Below are 25,085 nucleotides of genomic sequence, written 5' to 3' on the forward strand. Positions count from 1 at the left end.
GAAGTGGCAGTCAAAATTCCTCAGTGGGGCAAAGCAGAAGGTTGTAATCATGAAGAGCTCCACAGGGCAGGATAGCCGTCAGATAAAGTCTTAGTGAAGCTTTTGACTTTTGGCAGGAAATTTGTGAGTGGAATAAATTCAGAATTCACCTCCACAGGTGTCTACCACCAGCCGGAAAATTTTGGTGTCTTTGCCCAGTGAAGATTTCTTCCTTCAGACTTAGGGCATCATTACGAGTATGGTGGTCTGACTGCTGGACTCCCAATACGACGGTGGGGAAGACATCGCCAAGCCAGCTGCCTCCTCTCTGCCATATTATGAGCACCCCCCTAGACTGGCTGGCGGAAACAGTGCAGCACCATTGGCTTGGGCTCTCAGGGAGAGATGAGTCCAATGCCACCAGACTGTCAGTGACACCAGCACAATCGAAATGCGCACTAAAAGCCATGGCAGACAGTGTGCATTCCGAGTAGCTGACAGGGGCGCCTCTGCACTGCCCATGACATGGGCCATGCAGGGGCTCCCCCTGCAGCCCCTTTTCTGCCTTTCTGGCAGTCTTTTAATGGCAGGGTCTCTGCCATGGAAAAGCTGGCAGAAAGGCAAGTTGTGATCAGCTCTGCGATGCTGACATCGGAACCGCTGTGCTTGACCACGACTTGCACTGCTGCTACCTGTCGGGATCCATGATCCTGGTGGTAGCAGCGGTCTTGTGACGGTCTGACCACCAGCATCCTAATCTGTCTTTTGGGGGTTTGCTCCAGTCCTCTAGAGGTCTTCAGAGCCATAAGGTTTCTAGGTCCTAAGTTTTTCAGGCTGTTAAGAGGAATACATTTTGACATAGCCAATAGTCCAAGCATGTGGGAATCAATACTCACTTCAGCAGGAGCCACCAGCAAGGTCCAAGGCAGCGCAAGTTAGAAGTGGTCAGCTCGGTTGTTCAACAAAAGAGCTTCTTGAAGCTTGTTGTGTCCCTTTAGCTTAATAGGAGGGTCAGCTAACTGGCCCTTGGAGTTCAATTCTTTGTTCTGAGTATAGGTGGAAGCAGCATTCAGTCTCTCAGTTCTCCTCACAGGTATCAACAGCAGGTGCAGTCCTTCTTTCTTCTACAGGTCCAGTAGTGTTCTGAAGATGGTGACCAGGGGTTCCACATTTATGCCTGGCATTAGCCTGTTGGGGGTGACTCCTGATCCCTTCCTAATCAACAGGAAAAAGGTTTCTAGGGGTAACCATTCCTACTTTTGCATTGGTCCCTGTGTGCCCTACTGTAAACAATCCCACAATGTCCCTCTCTTCCTAAATCCAACATGCCAGAGCCTTTCTTTCGGTGTGCAGCGCTCCTGTGCCTACCACAGAGGTGTTGCCAAGATAATGAGCAATCCCTCCTCTGTGGTCACTCCAAACTGGTTCTGAGCCAGCTCATCTCCCACTGGGATTGATGCCTAGCTGACTAGAGGGACAAAGGCGTGGGCAGGCCCAGTTCCTGGGCACAGCGCAGATTGTCATTCTCTCAGAGGGACAAAACACCTCCCACCCCCAAGTCATTTGTCTCAGCTCTGGGAACAAGTTCACACCTCGTCAAAGGGTTATTCAGCTCCTGAGTGACAGCTGAAAGTTCATGCAAATAGACTTCTAGACAAGTTAGGCAGTTAAAGGTCACTTTTTTAAAGTACTGTTTGCGGAATATTTGTTAGTTGACTTTACCTATGAATTGGGGTTGTAAAAAATATTTTTGATAGTCCAACTTTGTAGTTGTTTCCTTCGAGGAGATAACATTATCTATGTCCTATTCCTATCCAACAGCTAATCCTTGTACAGTGAAAATAGTTTTTATGGCCTTTTCATTGTAGGGGCATATTTAACATTAAGCAGTTCCATGTCCTACTTTTAAATACCATGCACCCTACCCAATGTGTATTTAAGGACCGCATAGGGGTGACTTATTTATATTTTAAAAAGAGCGCTTAGGTCTGCCAAAAGGGCTTATTTTCAAGCTGAATTTGCAGTGGTAAAACTGCAAGGCAAGCTGCAGTGGTAGCCTTGCAGTCATGTTTTGCTCTGTCACTCTAGTGGTAGTACAATGTGTGCTGAAGCCCACTAGTGCCATTTAACTTAAACAACCTGGGTACACTGTGACCATATACCAGGGACATAAAAGTAAGTTAAATATGCCAATTAGGAGTATAGCCAAATACATGTTTTAGGGGTCAGAACGTATGCACTGGGGCCTGGTTGGCAGTGTTCCAGTGCACACAGTCAAAAAAAGAGCAGCTTCAGTCCAACAAAAATGTGGGAGATCATGCATAATGAGGCATTTTCCTACATAAAACTTTCCCAATGGTTATCTCTTGCCCAAACCCATCAGAAGGGGAGTGCAGGGGGGTCATTGTCCCGAGGCCTCAAGATGTTTAAGGGACCTGTGCTTGTGCTGCTTCTGTATCCCTGCATGACATACTGTATAATTTTGAACCAAGACCTCTGCCTATGAAGCACCTATGCAGAGCCCACTTCAATTTGGGGGCCCAGTCCTTGCAAAAATCTTTGACCCATGCTTGCTTTTCCCTTTAGCCGTCAGGAACCCTTACAATCTTTATTACCACCAAGTGTCTGTGCATTGCCACGGGTGTCAAACGAGTTCACGTGTGCATTGAAATTTGCAAAACATGTGTGAATTGCAACACACATTTGTGCATTCCAAATTCGTATTTTGCATTTTTATTCAAATATGCTAGTTCCGCAATAGGAAAGTCGTTTTGTGAGTCTGTCTTGAGTGTATTTTTTTCTGAAAAAGCATGTTTGCACGATTGTCTATGAGTGATATCAGATGCCAACATGTTTAATGAGGCCCGTGTTGAACAGCTGTGTTATCATTTTGTATCGTGTGTATGTAAATTATTAAATTAAATTCCAACTATAAAAACTATAGTTTTTCCAAACATAGGATCCGATCTTGTAATGTTAAATAGGCAAGTCTCAGTTTTCAAGGGCGATGTGGAGTACAGATCTAAATTGCGGCATTAACTACAGAAATTATATCGTCTGACCCTGTTTTGTATTTTCCGGGGAAATAGGATTTTATTTCTGGCAAGGTAATTTACTTAGTAAGAGTGCCGTTTCAAAAGCACTAGGATCATTTGTACTCCAAACTTCACTCTTTTCAACTAGCAGCGTTTGTAGGGCCGCTGTGTTCTTTCAGACTATCTCTAACACAACAGAGCTCGCCTATGCAGGGCTGCAGCAGGGAGTGCAGTCAGGGGCGTATCTTGGTCGTAAGATTGGGTGGGTGGAGTGGGGTTGTGAGTTTCGTCTTTCCCAACAATCATGCTGGCACATAATTTTAAAATGCATTATACCACAAGCAGAGCGCACAAGAGGAGCTTAAGGGGCAGTGGAAATGGGAAGGAATAGGGATGAGTAGGGGTACTAAGTGAGAGAAAAACATTACTTTGTGAAATAACCAACATTTTGAAGCCATTCCAAACAGAGAGGGGGAGAGTGTGTGTGGGTGTTTTTGTCTGTGTGTATAAAACGTACTGGTGAAATACAATAGACACCTCACTATACTGACTGAAAGCACCTGTACCCAACTTTTTCTCACAAAATACATTTATTAAGGGGGTGTAACACCCGAAACACCCCCTCTGAAGCTACTCCGCTGAGCAGAGTATCTGATCTTCGACAGAGCATTCACACAATAGTCTTAGGACCAGAAGTTATATTTTTTCATGCAAGACAGCTTGCTGTGCTGCACTGTGTGAAAGGGAGAGAACAGGAATGAGCCATATCAACCAAGATATGGTGCATTCCTGTCCTCTGCCTGCACTGGTGCACAATCTGCAGTCTAGCACCAATGCAGGCCATTTTGTGCCATGGAGCATGATGCTTGTGTTACAGACAGGATTGTTTTTGACCAGGAAGGGACACTTTTCTGCACAAAAATGATCCTTAGATGCATTTTCCTCTTTCTAAGTGTGTGCAGCACTCAGAAAGAGGAAACAATGAGGAGAAATAAAGATAATTCTCCTCGTTGCTCCTCTGGTGAGAAGGCATTAAAATCAGATGCATTCCCAGTTCTACCAGAAATGGGAAATCCTGGAATGCTTCATAATACATGGGTGGATACATGGGAACATCCACACTCCACCTATGTAACTCCTCCACCTCCACCACGCAGAGTAACTCAAGGCTGTGGCTAGTGCTGCCTTTAATTGCTCCAGATATACCAAGCCAGGCATGGCCATGCAAGATGGCCTTGAGTGACCTGGTAAATCTCATTCTGGGTTTTGCGTAGTTCCACGTGGTTTAATAAATCTGGGACTTAGTTTTGCTCAGTCTATGTACAGAATGTGGTTAGGTTCAGTTGAGGCTGCCTGCTTCTGCAACTCAAGTCAGTTGTGAAGAGCAGTGATCAGTCAGGTGAAGGTGCAGCCACAGTGCTGGAAGCAGGCAGAGTGGCTGCATCCTCGCGGGCAGAGGTATAGGAATTCAGGCACCACTGGAACTGTTTGTCCTAATTGCTTTGTTTTATTATGGCTTCACAGTGGAGTTCAAGGTGCTGGCAACAGCTGATACAAGGAGCATTGGGGTTTAAAAGCTGACAGGCTCACATGGATGCAGTGTGGTGTCAACGGTTGGGTCATGTAATAATAGACCATGGGGAGCAACGACATAGGGTTGCACTCTTGGGTACCCTATGCACTGGGAAACAAAAGTGCAGTAAGATGGGAGGAGACCTTTGGCAATGTGTGTCTTTGGTAGTAGTTGGTCCGACTTGATGGCTTCTTTTTTACATGTCACCAGGTGAACAATGTCATGCTGAATTAACATCCATCAGAAAAAATAGAGACATACAGGAGAGAGCTGCCCTTTTGGATCCCGAAACCTGAGATATTTAGGCAGAAGTCTCCAGTCTTGGCATACCTTGCAACTCTAAGGCACAGCATATGGGCTGGAGCTCTTGGACTTGAAAAGGGCAGGTTCGTAATATGCCATGAGGTCTATCTCCTTCTTGTCACAGATGACATAATTGGCAGCTGTTTACTTCAGTCCCCATGTATCTGTCTTTAGTCCGGTCCTTCTCAGTGTTGGTGCACAGTGCATCTTCATGTGAAAAGGTGAACTCCCATCTGGTTCACAGGGCCATGATCAAAGCCATATATGTTGGACCCCTGCCAATCGAGTACTCAAATTCAAAACTGTTGCCAAACATTTGAGGAAATAGGGCATTACAAAGTACACTTTTCCTGTATAATACAGGATCCAGGAAGATCGGCCGTCAGGAGATCTCTTCTGTGTAGTAGGATTTCATGCCATATGGCACAGTCTTTTATCAAGGTGCCTAATCTCTCACACCACTGGCTGGTCTACTGAAACTGACATGATTCATACAAAATGGACACAAAAGTGCACACTGCAAGGTGAGCGAGAATACTGGTTTGTTACCATTCAAAGAGTTACCACTACTGTGGGCATCAATCATTCTAGAATGCAGAAACATTACAGGATTTCCCACCTAGTAATTTCATCAGCTCTTAACTGGTGAATTATCTGAGAGACATGGGAAAATACCAGGAATGAGTTATTCTGGAACTCCCTTCAATTCATACAAATTCCACAAAATCTGGCTAGGCACCAAAGTACTCTCCAGCTTCCTTGAAAGGGATGTTAATCAAAACAAGACACATGCCCATGACTTGCACTAACATGAGTAGGAGGGGTGTGAAAGAACGCAGAACAGGGATCTTGCAAGGAATATGTAGTGTTGGGGCAGGGATTTTAGAGGCCCTTACTAATAAAATTAGTGAAATATACTGTTTATACTCTTCATGCAAATATACCTAAAATAACAGAAATAAACATGTAATATAAGCTATAAAAATCATACTTGACATGTTGGACGTTTTAGTTGTCAGATCTTTCTAGCAAGTCTAACATTTCATATGCCTATGAGAAAATGGTGTATATAAAAGACAGCCATTCCTCACTCACTCTGCATAATCTGGCCCTCAAGCAGAACAGCTGTTGAAGATGTTTAGAAATTTCAAGTCTTATAGTTAACTGGGCCAAATCAAATATCTTTCCTATAAGCACGTTTACAGAGGCTAGGGAATGGGCCAAACAATCCACCATCAGAATAGAATCTACCAACTTTAAGTACTTGGGACTGCTTGGTGCTGTTGATAGAGTGAGTCTAGGTGGAAATTACCTTTGGAATGCTTGAGGGATTAAAAAGTGATTTGCGTGAGTAGAACCCTTTATTTCAATACCGGATGGGCAGAATGGCTATTGTCAACATTTTGAAACTGCATTTTACATCCTGCAAAACTAGCCACTTCTGATCTGTCTCTCCTTCTTTAAGCATATTCACTCCCTGCTGCAGTCCTTCTGACAGCAAAATGGAATACCTAAGGTTCCAAGGGCTGAATGCTGCATATCAGCCTGTGATGACGGAAATAGCCATATCAACAATGTTCTTCCTGATACAATTCAAATACCTCGACTGAGTGTTCAAATTGTGGAAGGCTGTATTGTTCCTCCTGAAGTGATAAGAAAAACGTACCCAAGAACCTCACGTATGTATGGGTACACGACTCTTGCAGGTATCTGTCTAACAGATGTCTAACATAAATCCTTTACTGAACTCACAGAGAACCTACAGCTTGGGCATGCCCTCTCCCACTATTTGGCTGCATCTGAAACACTTCAAAACTCCAAACCATTTGAGGTGAAATTCACCTCTTCAGCGGGTTTTTGGGGAGTAAAACATCTAAGGTATACAAATCGACCCAACTCCTCTCACTCTTCGCACCCTCCAAGAAGCCTGGGTGCTACCCTAGGCCCTTTGCAGGATTCGGACTGGAGAGTCGCTCATGGAACTTAGGGAAATATCTACATCAGCAAGATTCCAACTCATGCAATTCAAATACCTACTTTGAGTATACTTTACGAGGAAAAGACTGTGGCATATGAACAGAGGAACGTCTCTGGCCTGCCTTTAGTATGGTGCAGAGGAGTGAGATATCTGTCACACAATATAGAACTATAACATTATTGAGAGCTTTAAGGACGAGATAGCACACACTTATTGAAGTTCTTTATAAACACATTACCCTTACATCGTAAGTAGCATTACTGAATATCGTGAATGAGTTGGGGCTCACTAGATATGAAAAGTCACTGCTGGAGCAAGGACTGGTCTTAGTGAAACATGACATAGCACAAAACTGGTAATAACAGAAAGACTGAGCATCAATAAAGGGAAAGCCAGCATGGACAGTTATAGGGGATGGAACTACCTTTCTATGTAGCCAGAGAAAATGAATCCCTCCAAAACATAAAAAATATGGGGTAAGAGAAGACGATTTGGAGACTTGCATGAAAGAGGCTGATTGATAACAACGGCAATCCCTCGAATAATTCAATTTGCTGATACTGGTTTATATTTAAATATATGTAACAAGGTGATGATGAGATGTATAGAAACCGCCACCAGATCGAATTTTCTGATTGTATAATTACCTATTTACTACAAAATGACCATAAGCATGTTTTATAAGCATGGCTGTATGTCAAGCTATCAATAACAGAAATATTGTCTGACATAAATATAATTGCCTAAATATAATAATGTACAAAAATATTACTCCAATGGTTGTCTTTTTTTTCTATTAGTAAATCCAAAGCACGATATTATTGTAAATAATATTTAGGCCACAGGTACATACCTGTTTCCCATCAGCTATTTACTGTGTTGACATTCCTTTCACCAAGCTCCAGCATCCCCCTACACTCACATATAGCTTATCACAAGATAACAAATGAGTTGGAGCTCCCACACAATAGCTTGTGTACAGAACATCTACTACCTAAGATAGCGATTCCAAGCAGCTATCATTCGAAACATCGGTATATTCAGGTTCCAGCACTCCAGAGAGCTGTGCTGTCAGGACACCTGTCAGAAGTTTTCATCACATAAAGCCCATTTCGCCTATATTTGGAGGTAGTTCCCCTTCCAGCTTTCAAGGGATTGATACAGGACCCCAAGAATACTCAAAGAAATTTGTACCATTCATGGATGTACTTGAGTTTTCTAATACCTAAAACGTACACGTAAATACTTTACACCAAATGGAAAATTTTACATGTATCAATTTGACTCAAATGTGTAGTTGAATATACTTTAATTTGATTTTCTCCATTGTGAAAAAACTAGTAGTGGAATTCTTTCCTCGTAAACATTTCATTAAAATTCCTGTCCTAGAACTGCGCTTACTCATCTTTTAATACGAATACATTTCACCTTCTTGACTTGAATACACACGTGTTCGCCTACTTTTGCAAATAGGGAGACACAAACAAGACCAAAACCTGCCCATAACACTAGATTTACTAATGCAGAAATTGGACTATGCTCGTGTAAGTTTCAGTGCAGAAGCAGTTGGAACACATCAGGTTATACCACTCCTAATTCGGTCATTCAGACTCATAGTCAGTGTAATTTTGAATTAGGAAATTAGGCTCCTGTACACTGAAGCAGACCTTGGGATGCATGTCACATAGATCTTACAAAAATATATTATTGTTGTTGTTATTATTATTATTATTATTATTGAATATATATTAGTATTAGCATTGATATTCTTCTTGTATAATTATAATAATAGTATTGGCATTTACATCACTGCATAATAATAATAATAATAATAATAATAATAATAATAATATAATTGGTATTAAATATAACTACTACTATTAATAATCATCATAGTAATGATAAAGGAGAACACCTTTAAAACGTGTCCGTGAGATGATGTAATTCTTTCTGCTGGATGTATGTACTGAAAGAAATTGGATGAGTTGTGGAAGGTGGTGGAATCCTACTCAAGCAGCAACCACAATTCTGGTCGGAGTGAAGTGAAGCAGCCAGGCTTAACTTGGCAATGTGTAAAGTATAATGCAGCACTTCAAACATGAATAAAGTGAACACACAACACAAGAAAATTCAAACACCAATTTATACAAAAGAGTAAATTTTTATAAATAAAAATAGACCAAAATGACAAAAATCTGATCAGTAGAACAGAAGATATGCAATATTAAAGATTTAATTTAAAATAGTGCCAAAAAGCAAAAAAGGGTCAACTGTGGATATCTGGTTGCACTAGACTGGAACAAAGTCCGCAATGGAAATTAGGCAGGCTACAGGGACCCTGTTAGGTCTGCGGAACAAGAGTACCTTAAATTCGGGTCGCAGAGTGTTGCAGAGTCTTGTGTCGAGGATGCATCATTCAGTGGCGATTCCTAGGAGCTGCAAAACAGTGATGCGAGGTCCTGCATTGTCTTCGAGGATGACATTGACGAGAGGCCTGCGATGTGAAGTCCTGTTTTGCGATGCATCATGCACCCCTGGTTCTCAGGAAGCTGCACGGCTCACGATGCAGAGTCCTGTGTCGTCGTCAAGGTTGCGATTGAAGCGGGGCCTGCGTCGAGGATGTGTTGCACAGTGGTAGTTCCTGGGAGGCTGCATGCGGTAATGCAAAGTCCTTGCATCAGGGAAATCCACACAGCAGAGGTGATGTGTCAGCTCTGCTCAAGGTTGTACAGTGTAGCACAGGAGATGCATTGGTTCTGCTGAAATGAGAGATGGGCTGGCAGAGTACCTTCAGGCCCACTTCCAAGGGTCAGGGACTGTGGAGGCACCACTTGGCTGGATAGGACTCACAGATGGCAGAGTCCAGGTGATGGGTCCAAAGTCATTGAAGCTTTCTGTCCCTGCAGCTCTTGTCAGGAAGCCTACCGAGTAGTCCTTGGAGCCACTCTGGGGTCCTCGGTTCAACAGATGCAGGTCCAGAGTTTCTCTTCGAGGCAGGAGGCCAGCAGTCGGTAGGTTAGCACAGCAGGGCAGCAGCCCTTCAGAGCAGCAGTCCAGCAAAGTGGCAGTCCTTTCAGCAGTATAACAGTCCTTCCTGGCAGAGACCACAGGTTCAGAAGTGTACTGAAGAGTTGGGGTCTGAGGTCCAACTTTTATACCTGGTTTCAACTCTGAAATGGATGAAGCTTCTAGTGCTCTCCACCCACTGAGGTGTCAAGTATCCTCTTTCTTCCTGTCCTGACCCCATCTTGTCTTCGGTCACAATAAACCAGTGTCAAAGACTGTTGGAGGAGTGCTAAAGCAGAGCCTTTGAGATGTGTAAGTGTGGTAGGTGACAGCTCCTCTCATTCATTAACTCATAGTGGCCAATCCTGCCATCACCTGTCTTCCCTTTGTCTCACTGTCTGGGAGCAATACATAAAGGCCAACTGCCTGCAACACCTATGTGACCCAGCATGAGGCTGCAGGCACCAAATGGTTAGGACTAGAGACCACTAACTTTCTAAAAGTGGCATTGGCAATATCAGAATTGTGATAAAAAATCTGACTTCACCATTAAAGAAGGCTTTTAATTAGAATCATTTAGACACCAAACTCAAGCTGTCTACCTGCTTCCAAATGGAAATTACAGCTTATTAAATGTAATAAGATAAGTTCAATGTTATCCTATGGGAGGGGTAGGCCTTGGAGTACTGAAAAATGACTTTAGGAGTTTTTCACTACAGGACATGTAAAACTTGAAAGTACATGTCCTGGTTTTCAATTATGCCACACACTACCTTCTGGGCTTGTCCAGGGCCTACCCTTAGGGGTGACTTATATGCAAAAGGTTAGACCTAGTGTAGGAAGCTGGCTCTTATGTAATGTACTAAAATGAAGTACACTGTGCAGAGTCCAGCTGATCCCCAAAGATGTGCAGTGGCTTAACAAGGAGTCGTGTTAAGCATTTGTTGTACTCACAGAGGCAATAAATGAGACACACACTCAAAGAATAAATCAGAGAGTAATTTAGAAAAATAACAGTTACTTTTATATATGCTTGGAACCTACAAACTTTGTTATAAGGTCAATAGTTTTTTTAATTAAAAATACTGTGCTGTTTTAAAAATTAACACTTAGGCTATCATTATGATGCTGGTGGCCAGGGTTAACATGGCGGTAGTACCACCAACAGGATGACAGTACATACCGCCATATTATTAGATAGACGGGTTGGCTGCAGCCAACCCGCCACTTTTAGCCACAGGGCCGGAGATGTCTATCTGCAGCCCGGCGGCGAACATAGTACCGCCCATGGCATTATGAGCTGGCCTACCACCATGGTTATCGTGGCATTAGCAACACCACGAAAACCATGGTGGTAGGCCCTACCAGTGACAGGGAATTCCTTCACCGTCACCCACCCCCATAAGCACACTAACCCCCCCACTCTGATACACAAACACATACCCACCCCCTCCGATACACAAACACCCCCACCCCCTCCAATACACAAACACATACCCGCCCCCATACATGCACATACCCACAGACATGCACACACCACACAACTGACCCTACCCCCCACAGCCACAAATGCACACATCACCCCCCACCCCCACCAGTCACAGCACCCTACACCCCCTCCCGGCATACACGCACAGACACCCACACACACCATGCATACACCCATTCACTAACACTACCATACACACATTCATACACACACTGCATACACGCATCCATACAAACACTGTATACACACATTCATACAGACACTGCATACACGCAATCATTACGCATGCATACTTACAGACATACTCACACACATTCTTACACAATCACACTGACATGCAGACATGCACTGACTTCACCATTCTTACACGTATTCACTCACACGCATACAACCACGCAAACTACACAACACATACAGACGCATTCACACACACACTCACACCCTCAGACACACACACACAACACTCCCATCCTCCTCCCCTGTCAGACACCCGACTTACCTTGTCCAGCAAGGAGGTCGTCCGGCAGGGAAGGGGCGCTGCTACCGCCAGCAGTGCCACAGCAGCAGAACACCGCCAGTCCATATTTCTGGTCAAAATACAGCTGTTGGTGTTCTACTGGCGGGGCAGTGCAGGTGGTAGCAGTGCCAGCTTACCACCATCCACCAGCATGAGCACTGCCGGATTTCTGCCCTTATTGTGGCGGAAGTCAGGCAGTGCTCATAAACTGGAGGACAGATAGTAGCCGCTGAGGCGGTATGTTGGCAGCCGTCACAGTGGCGGTAGGCAGTATTTACCGCCAATGTCATAATGACCACATAAGTGTAGTTTTCACAGTCTTCAATGAAAGCCGATGGAAGGAAAACAAGAATGCAGTTTCTCAGGTAAGAACACATTTACAACCACAGTCTTTAGGGTTTCAGGCAAGCACCGGGCAAGGTTCAGGTTGAACCCAAGAGTGCACCCACAGCAGCACAGGAGGCAGCTGGGTGCCAAGGTCGAAGTCGGAGTCGGTGCCTAATGTTAGTCAATAGAGGCTGGGGGGACTGAAGATGCACTGCTCCCCGGTAAGTACAGGCAGTGTCAGAGGTTGGTCTCTGGGGGTTGAGGCAAGCATGGTGGGGGAACAAGGAAGCATCAAAAGTACGGGCTCCAAGTGTTAGTCAAAGCAGGCGATCACTTTTAGAAACAGACTGCATGCTATGGCCAGGAGGCTGGGAGAGGTAAGCCTACAGCTGCCCAGGTAAGTTAAGATGCCTGGGGTTGTAGGGTCTTGCTCCCCAAGGCCCAGGGACTCCAGGTGCAGGGGTGTCTTTTGGCATTGGAAACAGCTTACTGGGCAGGTCGCAGTAAGGGGGTGCCCTTGGGCCGTGGGCCTCGGGTGCATAGGTGGTTCCAGGCGGCAGTTTTGCGATTCCCCAGGCAAACTTCTTTCTTCTTTGGAGATGTTTCTTTTGGACAGGTCACCTAAATACTGAATTTGCTCCCTATAACACCCCTAAATACTGAATTTAGGGGTGTTACAGGGAGTTCCAGGTGATAGCCATTGGGCTACTCACCTTTAGGATGACTACACCCTTCATATGACCACTTCCTTAAGGAAGTGGCATAGCCCTAACCCTATTGGCCTAATTCCTTCGATGCAAGATGGAGGAATCTAAAAAGTAGTGTCCACTTCAGCTCGTCCACCCTAGGGGAGGGACTGGCATCAAGTGGGCACACCTCCTAATTTTCTTAATTTTCTCATCAGTCCAGCCACCAAAAGTGGGGTTAAGAACTGGGTGTCGGCCTCCTTCACATTTGGAGAGGCCTTAGTCACATTTCACAGGCGGCAAGGCATTTGAAGCTCCCGCACTAGGGTGTCCTTCCTGCCTGGGACAGAACATCACACCTCTGTCCAGAGGAGGTCTTTGTTCTGACCCCACAAGAGCATTGGCTCTAACCTCAGGGGACCAAAACTCTGTCTAAAGTGGCTGCACTGGTTCTGACCAGTAAGTGCCCACTGTAGGAGTTGGTAGGTTTCAAGGGGGCACCTCTAAGGTCCCCTCTGAGTGCACGTTTAAATAAATCCATCACTGGATGAAGTGAGGGTTTATTAATACAAGATGTTTGATACCAAACATCCCTATTGTCAGTGAAGTCATCATGTAGCTGAAGAACTCATAGTGACCAGTGTCCAGCACATGTACCTAAAATGGCTGCACTGTTCACTCACTATACCTGAGAATCGACAAAGGCATAGCAGGGGCATATCTGCTCATGCAGGTATGCCCTCACATGTAATATAATGTATCCTGTCTTTAGGGCTGGAAGACCTGCCAGAGGGGTGACTTGCATATATTGCATGCAGTGTGCAGAGGACAGCGCACACAGGCTGTGTGCCATGTCGTGTGTTCATTTTGGTTCTGCACCAAGACATGCAGCCTGTAAAAGCAGTACTCTGTGCACTTAGTGAGATGGTCCCTGAGGGTGGCACAATCTGTGCTGCAGCCCTCACAGGCCTTCCTTCAGTACCCAATGCCCTAGGTACCAGAGGGACTAGGGACTTACAGGCTGCAATGGCAGGCCTTAGACATGTTTAAAGCGCTACTTAAGTGGGTGGCACAATCCGTGCTGGAAACCCACAAGTAGCATTTAGTTTACAGGTCCTGGGCACAGGCAGTACTACTTTAATAGGTTCTAACAGGTAAACTAAATGTGCCAAATCTGTGTAAACTAATTCTACCATGTCTTAAGGAGAGAGCACAAGCACTGAATAGCAGTGGTAAAGTCTTAAAAGCCAGCAATAACTAAATTGGTAAAACAGGAGGATTGAAGGCAAAATGTTAGGGAGGAGCCACACCAATTATGCTAGGTTTAACAATGTTGAATATTGTTAAGGAAATCTTCACAGTCATAAAATTGCAGATGTGTTTTCAATTGCATGCTGTGCATTTCACTATTTGGTTCATCATTATGAGTGGCCTGGAGAAGATCAGGGGACTTTGCATCCAATGAAATCTGACCATGCATGCGTCGGAAATATTATGGTGAGATAAATACCACTGATTACAAGTTCTTTGGTGTTGGACCTGGTTCTCTTGGCAGAGATAATCCCAAACCTTTTGCCTTTCACCCTCCTGTGTTCTGAACCCGTTTTTGTTGGCTTTTAGGACTTTGCACACTTTGCTTCTGTTAATCAGTGCTAAATTGCTTGTGCTCTCTCCTTTAAAGATGGTCAATTGGCTTACACTATATTGGCACATTTAATTTACCTATTAATCCCTAGTACAGTAGGAGCTACCAGTTACCAGGCCTGTACATTAAATGCTACCTGTGGATGTGAAGAATTGATTGTCCCACCCACTTAAGTAGCTCTTCAAACATGTCTCTGACCTGCCACTGCAGCTGGTGTGTGCAGTTTTAAACTGCCACTTCGACCTGGAAAAATAATTCTTTAGCCACACCTAAACCTTCCTTTTTAATACATAAAAGTCACCCCAAGGGTAGGAACTGAACAGCCCAAAGAGCATGGAACAGTGCAACATAAGGCAAAATAAACCTTTGGTCAGGCCTAAACCTTCCCTTTTAATGAATATAAGTAACCCCTAGGGTAGGCCTTAAACAGCCTGTACGGCTGGGTACAGTGTATTTTAAAAGCGAAACATGTACTTTTAACTGTTACATGTCCTGGTAGTCAAAAACTCTAAAATTCCTTTTTCACTACTGCACGCCATGCCTCTCCCATAGGATAACAATGGTTTACCTTATTACATTTAATAAGTGCTAGCTTTCAATTGGGAGCTGGCAGGAATGTCGAGTTTGGTCTCTAAAGAGTTGTAATTTAAAACTCTCTTTAGTGGTAAGGTTAGAATTTAAGTCACAATTCTGGAAATGCCAGTTTTGGAAAGTGAGCATTTTTTTCCCCAACCATTTGGTTCCTGTGACCTATTTCCTGGGTCACATGACTAGGCAATTGGTCTTTGTGTATTGCTCCCAGACAATGAAACAAAGAGGAAGTAGGTGTTGGCAGGATGGGCCATCTCTGACTTGGTGGGGAGGGGAGCTGTCACTTGCTACACTTACACATCACAAAGTCTCTACCTCAGCACACTCACAAAGGGTTTCACTCTAGTCTTTTGTGTCTCCAGGCAAGCTGGAGCCATGACAAGGATACAAGAAATTCCAAACACCTGTGTGGGTGGAAACCTCCAGGACCTTCTCCTACTTCAAAACTGGCACGAAGTATACATATTGGACCCTCAGACCAAACTCTTTAGTACCCCTCTGGACCAGTGAATGACTCAGAAGGGCTGCTGTGCTGCTCTGCTGCAAGGAGGACTGATACTCTTCTGTCCTTGTACCCCTCTGCCCTGCTGCCTGAGTGAAAAGGACTGGATCTGCACCTTAAAACCAAGACCACTAGAGTGACGCCACAGAGTAGTTGTCTGGCCTCCTGATCAGAGCCTCTGGGACAGAAAAGGCTCCAACCATCTTGAACCTAGACTCTGTCTGCTATGAGACGTTCCCCTCCCCAAGTCATAACACCCTAGTCCTGGACCCTTGGATGTGGGCTTGAAGGTGATCTGCCAGCTCAGCTGTGGTCCAAGCAGAACTGACACAGTGTTACTCATCACCTTGTAGCCTCATATTGAAACTGCTGCTGCATGACGCATCACCAATGTAGGAACTTGGAGTCCTTCTGGACCGCTGTTGCGTAATGCATCCCTAACGCAGGACCTCGATCTAAGTCCTTGGAACTGCTACTGCCTGACGCATCCTCAACCCAGGACCTTGCATCACAGGCACACAGCTCCTCGGTACCAACGCTGTGCAATGCAACCTGAATCACCACTTCGCAATGTATCCTTGAAGCTCCCCAACCAGGATTATGGGTACTTTGTTCAGTGGACCGAACTTGGTTCCTGTATCCCGCCCACTCTCCATCGCGGTCGGTCTGAACCTATGACTTTGTCCTGATCCAGCACGACCAGATAATCACAGTTGGGGTTTTGTGGTTTTGCGTCTTATTTTTACCTAAGTCTTAAAAGTCCACATCTCCGGTTCTACTGATTGGATTTTTGTTGTATTGGTGTCAAATAATTTATTATATTTTACTCTATTTTTTTTTAATTGGTGTGGGATTTTTCTTCTGCTTTGTGCCAAACTACCAGAGGGTTAAGCATAGGTTAATCTGTGGTTGGCTTGTGTTTCACTTTGACAAGAATTGTGGTTGCTGTTTGACAGAGTTTTTACTACCCTCATCTAGTAACCCAACATTCTTACAATGGGAAATACCATGCAGTTTTGGGGTTTACTGCACAAAAATCTGCAAATTCTGGTAATTACAGGGACTTTTCCCGGTTAACTTTCATCAGGTTTGACTTGCAAAAATGTATCAAGCTATGCGAACTGTATTGCATGCAGTAATTTCCAGATGCAATAACATTCGGATAACTTGTAATTAGATCCCTGAGCAAACAGGGGTTTGCACAGGGGTCAGAATTATCCTTGTTCTAAAAGAAAAGCCACAATACATACCGTACTAACGCAAAGCTATGCAATACAGGCATGCACAAACTACGTTCTGTGTGGCATGTGATAATCATGTGTTTAAAACGTCTGCCTGCGGGCATTAATGCAATATATGTACGTACCAATATTGAAGGTGGATGTGTGACCTCGTCGTGACTTCTCGCGCGGTCAGTCACACCTCGGAGCGCACTCCCTCCCGCTGTCAAAGCCACACCCGAGGGGTGCTTCGCTCTTCATGAGGAGATGCGCAGTCGCCCGTCTTGGGGTGATGTGACTTGTTGCCGCAGCAAGATTCCTTGAAATAAAGCCTTCGTGCAACTTCTCTCGGTAAATCATTTCCTCCTCCGAGGCTCAGAGTGTAAGCTACCTCGGGACACGGTTATTATTTCTGCTGAGGTTTCGTGTCTTTGACCTTTCTCCCTCGGTACTATAAAACACTTCTGCTAGTGAAAAGCTTTTCAAGTAGGCCTTGACTGATCCGTAATGCTCCTCTGAAATTACAGAAGCAGCTCCATTTTTAAAGGGACACAAAGTGTTGTTCTGTTCTGTCCCTGTTGCCTCCTATCGTGCTTTTGATAATATTACCCTTTAATTAGTGTGACTTCAACGTTTAATGGTCTTCGTCAATAACGGTATCCTGTGGCTCATTTATGTCAAGGGAGACCCTTGGACCTTGATTAGAAGTGCCCTGGAGTGTTATTAGATAATTGTTACAGTGAATAAAATCCGATACCTCACGCTTCGGAATTTATCAGGTGTTATAGTAACCTTCAATTATTAGTTTTCTTCTTTCAAATTGTGAATATTGTGCAGATGCAGATGCTTACTGCGCCAAAACCCACGTGTCTTTTACCAGGGCATTCCCCCCTGTTTAGTTTCAGAACGTTTGAGCAGCCGAAATTGAAACTGTGGTTGCAGATTTTATTGCACATGGAAATTACTAGGTGCAGAAAACTCCACCCAATTCATAATTCCTACCCGTACGTACAAAACAGGCGTTTGTGCAGAATTTTCGGATTCATTTGTAATCAGGTCCTTGTTTTCAAAATATTGAGGCACTGAAGAAATAGGGAGAGGGGCAATAGCTCTGCATGTTCAAATCTAGGGCCAGATGTAGGAAACGATTTGCGACTCGCAAACGGCAAAAATTGCCGTTTGCGAGTCGCAAATGTGAGTTTCCTATGCAGAAATGCATTATGCGAGTCGGGACCGACTCACAAAATGCATTTCCGACTCGCAAATAGGAAGGGGTGTTTCCTTCCTATTTGCGACTCGCAGTGGGATGCAAGTACGCGGTTGCAAATGGAGTCGCAGTTACCATCCACTTGAAGTGGATGGTAACCCACTCGCAAATTGGAAGGGGTCCCCAGGGGACCCCTTCCACTTTGTGAATGGACCCAAAAATATTTTTTCAGGGCAGGGAGTGGTCCAAAGGACCACTCCCTGCCCTGAAAAAATACCGAAACTAAAGGTTTCGTTTTTTTTTTTAAGTGCAGCTCGTTTTCCTTTAAGGAAAACGGGCTACACTTAAAAAAAAAAAAACTCCTTTATTTAAAGCATTCACGAACACGGAGGTCTGCTGACTACAGCAGGCCTCCATGTTTGCGAGTGCCTTGACTCGCTATGGGGCCGCAATTTGCGACCCACCTCATGAATATTCATGAGGTGGGTCATTGCGACCCCATAGCGAGTCGCAGTCGGTGTCTGAGACACCGTACTGCATAACATTTTGCGAGTTGCAAATAGCGAGTCGCTATGACTCGCTATTTGCAAGACGCAAAATGTTTCTTTTCTACATCTGGCTCCTAGTGACTTATTTGCAACACCAAAGATAAAGCATGGTTCCTCTGCTAGGGTGGAGGAGCATCTCCCACCCCACCAACCCACCCCCCCGCCAGCAGCAGCAGCTGCAAACCTTTTGCTATAAAACGATAATAGACAATGTTTATTATTGTTTTATAGTAAAAGGGGCAGGGCATTGTGGATGACGAGCACTGAGGGGGATTGCTCTGCACTCCCCCTCATTGCGCATGTATGTTTAGCCGGCTGTCTCGGGCCAGCCAAACACACATGCGCACTCTGCTCTCTCCAGCCCGGCACTGTACTGCCGGGCTGGAAAGAGCAGGCACAGGCTCCCAGTCTGCCTGGGAGCGCCCTGGCTGGGCACTCCCAGCCAATCCTAACAGTGCTCTGAGCAGCTTCAGGATTGGACGCAGGGGAGCCTTTGCCAGCAGCAGAGGAGCAGCATGGTGGTGGTGGCGGCAGCGATGGCGAGTGAGGGTAAGTGTATTTTTTAAATTCAATTAATTCCCCCTGCACGCGCTGCCTTGTCCCACCCCTTAAAAGCCCTGCGAGCCGCTCCTACCAAAGACTACAAAAAATATACTTTTCACCTGTCCTGCCGTGAAGCAGCGTGGCAGCTGTTGCTACTTGCTGGGAAAATCCATTTTTGAAAGTGCAGCATAAACCCTGAGGACGCTCCAGCATTCTTTACATTGTACCCCAACCTTGTCTTTGGTATATTGCAGAGAGCTTTGGTTTTCCCATTGATTATTACACACTAAATGAAAACAGTCACAACAGTCTAATTAGTGCACATCAGTTGAAAAATACATTTCATATTAAATGCTTTTTATTTTTTGCAGCTGCCCTGATTAGAGGCAATCGCAAAAACTGTGCACAGTTTTCCGGCTCTTTGGATTGGCTGATCAGCAGACTGGAGCGACTAGAAGCCTCCTCAGGTATGTTTTGTAATAACTATAACAAGTACCCTATATGTTGAATGTGATTATCTTAAATTTTGTGTGACGTAAATGACTGATTTTCGTAATAGCCATCTTCATTGTCACTTTTAAGTACCAATGTATGTGGCTTACAAAGTTTGAATCTAGCCAGTAGTGTATGGCAAAATGTGCAATGTGAGGAGGGGCCCTTGAGTCTCCCATGTCTCCCATGACCTTGAAGTGAATGGGGCGCCCTGGTGGATTGGGGCCCTCCCCTGCTGTGGCAGTAGGATCCTGTGTCACACCCTTGAATCTAGCTACAAATCAGTGGCGTGCTGTAAAAAAGCAGAGATTAGCCATAGATAAATTAAATATAAGAAGGGGGGTGAATCAGAGATGGAAGTGTAGTGGGTGCACGCTGGTAAGGAGGTGTGAGGCAAAGAGTACAGAGGGATATTCTGTCCACCTTATTAAAAGTATATTATCTTGTGGCACTTGTAATAAGATGGGTGGGACATCGATTTTTGTGATGAATAACTCTCCTGTCAAACCCTAAATCAGGCCGTAAGATATTGTGTTAGTGCAACGTCTGTGATGTGTGCATGTTGAGCATTTACCATCTGTGACTGGGTACATACCATTTACTTGCATTCAGTTCATTGTCTTGCAGTTTGCCGGTGGGCATGTTTTTGTGGACTACAAATTCTTTGTAGACCATCTCATCATTGATCATTTCATTGTAAGTATGATGGGGTTGGGTTATGGGTGAAGGTGAAAGATAAGAGAGCAAGGAGTTAAGGCTAAGGTGCAAGGCAGGAAGGGTTAAGAGTAAGAATGAGGAACTTATGATAAGGTACAATGACTAAGTGTAAAAGCACAGATCTGTTTTTAATAAAACTGCCCTCTAGTTGCTTGGTATCATGAGATTTTCTGACTTTTTGGGATGCAGGCTAATGACCTTTCTCTGAACTCCTACGGTCTGATTATGATTTTGGCAAAACTTAGGCGGTATTTACTAGGGGTGGGCAGCGAAGTCTACGTCAGAGCCTAATGCTTTTACTTCTGGAGTCCCTCAGGGCTCAGCCTTAAGCCCAGTGATATTTTTAATATCTACATTTGTCCACTTACAGAACTGGTGTAAAGCTGTATCCTTGCCTTGTTCTCTCATGCAGATGACACTCAATTTACCTTCTCTCTGTCATCTGCCACAATTCTGAAACCCTGAATTCTTGTCTGGGTAAGATCTGAATGAGCACCGAATCATTATAACTTTATGGAGAGGTGATGGTGCTGAGTAAAAACCCCATGCTATGGGGCCCACAACATTGGCCTGTGACCTTAGGTGCTCTTCCAGATCTGGCCTCAAAGGTAAAGAATTTTGGTTTTTGGCTGGGTGTCAATCTGTTGATGAAACCCAAGGTTTCTAAGGTAGCTGTGAATTGCTTTGTGGTCCTGAAATGGCTGAAAAAAAATCATTTAGTGCTTCATTTTTCAGCCTACAAGACTGTCATTCAGGCTCTGACTTTATCAAGACTGGATTACGGTAACATCCTCTACTAAATGGCAGACAAGGCCTCTATGAGACGCCTACAAGTAGTGCAGAACTGTGCCGCTAACTATCTATATCATTTCCCTAAACATGTCTCGGTATTGTATCTCCTTCTTGAGCTTCACTGGCTCCAAATGCACAGATGGATACAGTTTAAAGAATTATGCTGTATGCTGAAAGCAAGGTTGAGCGCTGGGCCATGGTACCTACAAGAACTGGTGGTACCTTACCAGCTTTCTCGCTCTCTACGATCGAGCAACAGGTACGGTTCCCAGAGTCACCTGGCTTGCATGGGTGGTCACTCCTTCTCCTACTGGAGGCCCAAGCTATGGAACACCTTGCCTGAGTCCCTGAGAAGCTGACCCTCCCTGACCACCTTTTGGAAAAATAAGAGAACTTGGATGTTCAAATTTGATCTTGTTCTGCATGCCCCTACCTTACTGCCAAAACACTGAGAAAACCTATTTGAGAGCTATGTGCGATACAAGTCTTTTATAATATTTTTTTTTATAATGTTTCATTTCATCCATGGAATGGCAACATTTTGGTCACTCCCCATTACTCTTTAGCGCTAATTTTTGACCAAATTTCGCCAATCTCTGCATGCCAAAATCTTTCTCCCACAGAGCTCCAAAAAATGCAGGCTGGTAAATGCAAGCAAGATTAAGCGTCCCCTACATTGATTTTCTAATGTGGGCAGTCACAAGCAGTCGCAGTCAGAGGGTTGCCACTCGAGGCGATTATCAACTTGAATGGTAACAAAATTAACTGAAATGGCTTTGCACGCTTGTGCAACGCATGGTGCTGTTTAATTTTCATTTCAAATGCGAGGTATTGTGAAACCCTCTTTGAGACCTTGTTCTTTTATCAACTCTGTTGTGTCCAGGCATCTTCAACAACAACACAAATCAAAGGTCTGCTTCATTAGAATTTTTAGTGCCGTGCTTAAAAAAGATGAGGAAACCTTCTATTTTCTATATTATTACTTTCATTGTTTCGATTTATTTACAGTGAGCACATATATATATATTTGAAAACTGACATGTTTTGACTATTAAGGGTCTTGTTCATGGTGGTAAGTCCATCCTCCATGTTCATTTTATTTGATGTGCCCATATTAGCTGTATGGGAATCATACTTTCATTGAAAACTCAATTAACAAAATGAAGGCAAAGTATGCTAATCTTTCTAAATAAATCAAAATAAACCAAGTGAACAAGCTGAAAGATCCTTAGCAGTCCTTGAGCATGTTGCATTTCATTGCTTTTTATTGATTTTTGATCTATGAGATCATACAACCTATGACTTTATATTATATTCTATTGCAAATTCAAACAACTGCCCGCAGACATGACTTGCTCATATTTGATAATTCACAGTTGTATATCAGTTCATGTCTAATTGGCCATAGCTTTTAATTGGGTGCAATTCAATCTAGGCCTGAGTGGTCAAACAAAGGGAACATTATGAGCTATCTTTGAGCATGTTTTATTACTTTAGTCTTTGTTGTTGTATGATCTAACCACTCATACAAACAGTAACTTGCTATCACACTGCCTCTGACATAATTTACTCCTACTTGTGGACAATTGCATGTCAGATCAGGCCCCAAAGGCCAAAAACATTCACTAGGCACAGTCCAAACTCGGCCTCAGTAGCAGTGAAGAAGTCAGGGAGGCTAGTTTTCATATAATTGCACAAAAATATCTTACTGACACAAATGTTACAGGTGTGCAAATAGTTCTTCATCGTTGTTGAGCCTCAAGGGCTGCTTGGTTCTAAGTCTGATGATGTAGCGCAATTTCAGTTGTCTCTGTTTTTTAACTCTATCACCTCCTCTTTCATGTTCCATTACCATGTCAGTTCCATAGTACCTCAATGCTTTTCAGTTGTTCTCATGATCGTTCAATTGGTGTTTTGCTATAGCATGTTTTATATCCTTTATTTGTACAGTTCTAATGTGCTCCAAGATGCTTTTTTTGAATGTGCAAGAGGTACTTCCCACATATTTCATCCCACATTCACATTCAATTATGTATACAGCAGATTTGGATTGACAAGTTATACGGTGTTTAATGTTTATGAGGTGGTGATTATTTATTGGGCTCTTCTTCACATTCCTGCCAATTTTACAGGCTTTACAGCTATGACAATTTACAAATCCCTTTTGTGAGTTGTCCAGCCATTTTGTCTTTGGTGTCCTGGAGAAATGGCTTTTCACTAAAGAGTCTTTTAGTGAAGAGGCCTTCTTGTAAATTACTGCTGGTTTGTGACCCACACACTTTCCTATATCTGCATCATTTTTAATGAGATGCCAGTGTCTTTTGAAAATTCTCTCAATGTTGGAACTCTCCTTACTGAAATTGATTATGACTCTCACAGACTGGTTTTCCATTTGTGTGGGGCTAAATTATTTCTTTGTGATTAATGTTTCCATTTGTCTTTTGTTATATTCTTTCTAAGCCCGTTTTAACATAATTGCATTTGTAGCCCCTATTGATGAATCTCTTTGAGACTACGTCAGATTCCTTGGTTAAATCCTTGTCTTTAGAACAGATTCTTCTCATTCTCTGCAGCTCTCCATATGGAATACTTTTATTAGTGGTTTGGGATGAAAGCTGTCTCAATGTAGTACACTGTTTGTAGACGTGAGTATTCTGTATACTGTGGTTTCAATCATGTTATCTCGTATGTAGACAGTAACATCTAGGAAATCAATTATTTTACTGCTGGTTGTGCACATGGAGATTAGACCTATCTCATTATTGTTTAGATTATCATAATAATCCATAAATTCTTGCTGTGAACCATGCCATATTATAAATAGGAAGTCAATATATCTAGCCCATAAAATGTTTTTGTCTAGATTCTGTTAATTCTCTTCTCCCCAGTCAATTTCCTTCTTCTACCAGCCATTGTGAGATTTGTGTAACGTGGGGAGAAAGAAATGCTCATGACAGTTCTGCACTTTTAACAATACAGTGCCTGGTTGAACAAGAATACATTGTTATTTAAACATCGTTCCATCATTTGCAATAACATTTGAGAATGTTGAAGTTCACCAACGTTCCTTTCGTTTAAGAAATATGCACATGCTTGTAGACCCACTGTGTGTTGAATGGACGTGTGCAATGCCACCACATCATTTGTTACTCGAAGGTACAAAAGGTTCCAAGTGATGTATGCCAATATTCTCGAGAAGTCAATTTACTTTAGGAGATAAATACCAGTCCACATATATCCATACTTGTCATATAGTCAATTGCATGCAGATACTATGGGTCTGCCTGGGGGGCACTCCGATGTCTTCTGGATATTTGGGAAAAAATAGCTTGTTGGTGTCATTGGATGGGTGACCATAAGGTACCTGTATTCATCATCACTGATTAGATCTTTCCTTAGCCCTGCTTGCAAATATGTTTCCAATTTTATAATCATGTTATTCATAGGTGTATCCTCTTGGTCTATGCCACCCATGTAGCATACTTTGAATGGGGTACCCCACATCCACCGGTTCCCACCTGGCATCTTTCCAGAGACACTTTCTAGATGACTTAGGGGGTTATTACAACTTTGGAGGAAGTGGTAATCCGTCCCAAAAGTGACGGTAAAGTGACGGATATACCACCAGCCGTATTACGAGTCCATTATATCCTATGGAACTCGTAATACGGCTGGTGGTAAATCCGTCACATTTGGGACGGATTACCACCTCCTCCAAAGTTGTAATAACCCCCTTAGTGTTTTGCGAGTCCCAACTTACCCACATTATTCTATACTTGGAGGCGAAACTCAACACTGCTACCACACGAGCTGTTGAATGTTGTTACTAGAGGTTTTTCAAGCAAAATATTGCTGGGGTACTAATGAATTGGCATAGGCCCTTCACGATGGTGACAAATTTGTCACCTCTCTAGACAGTTGCCCCCTTTCAGACG

General features: G+C 43.7%; 1 protein-coding gene across 1 annotated transcript in view; it reads left to right on the forward strand.

The window, feature by feature from the left end:
- RYR2 (ryanodine receptor 2) overlaps positions 1 to 25,085 on the forward strand; it is a 2,714,825-nt gene that overhangs the window by 964,880 nt on the left and 1,724,860 nt on the right. The window contains exon 16 of the mRNA XM_069234403.1: positions 19,521 to 19,616. Within this exon, the coding sequence (XP_069090504.1) occupies positions 19,521 to 19,616 (96 nt within the window). The remainder of the gene's footprint in view (positions 1 to 19,520; positions 19,617 to 25,085) is intronic.

Source organism: Pleurodeles waltl, chromosome 5 (genome assembly GCF_031143425.1).
Source record: "Pleurodeles waltl isolate 20211129_DDA chromosome 5, aPleWal1.hap1.20221129, whole genome shotgun sequence".
Lineage (NCBI taxonomy): Eukaryota > Metazoa > Chordata > Amphibia > Caudata > Salamandridae > Pleurodeles > Pleurodeles waltl.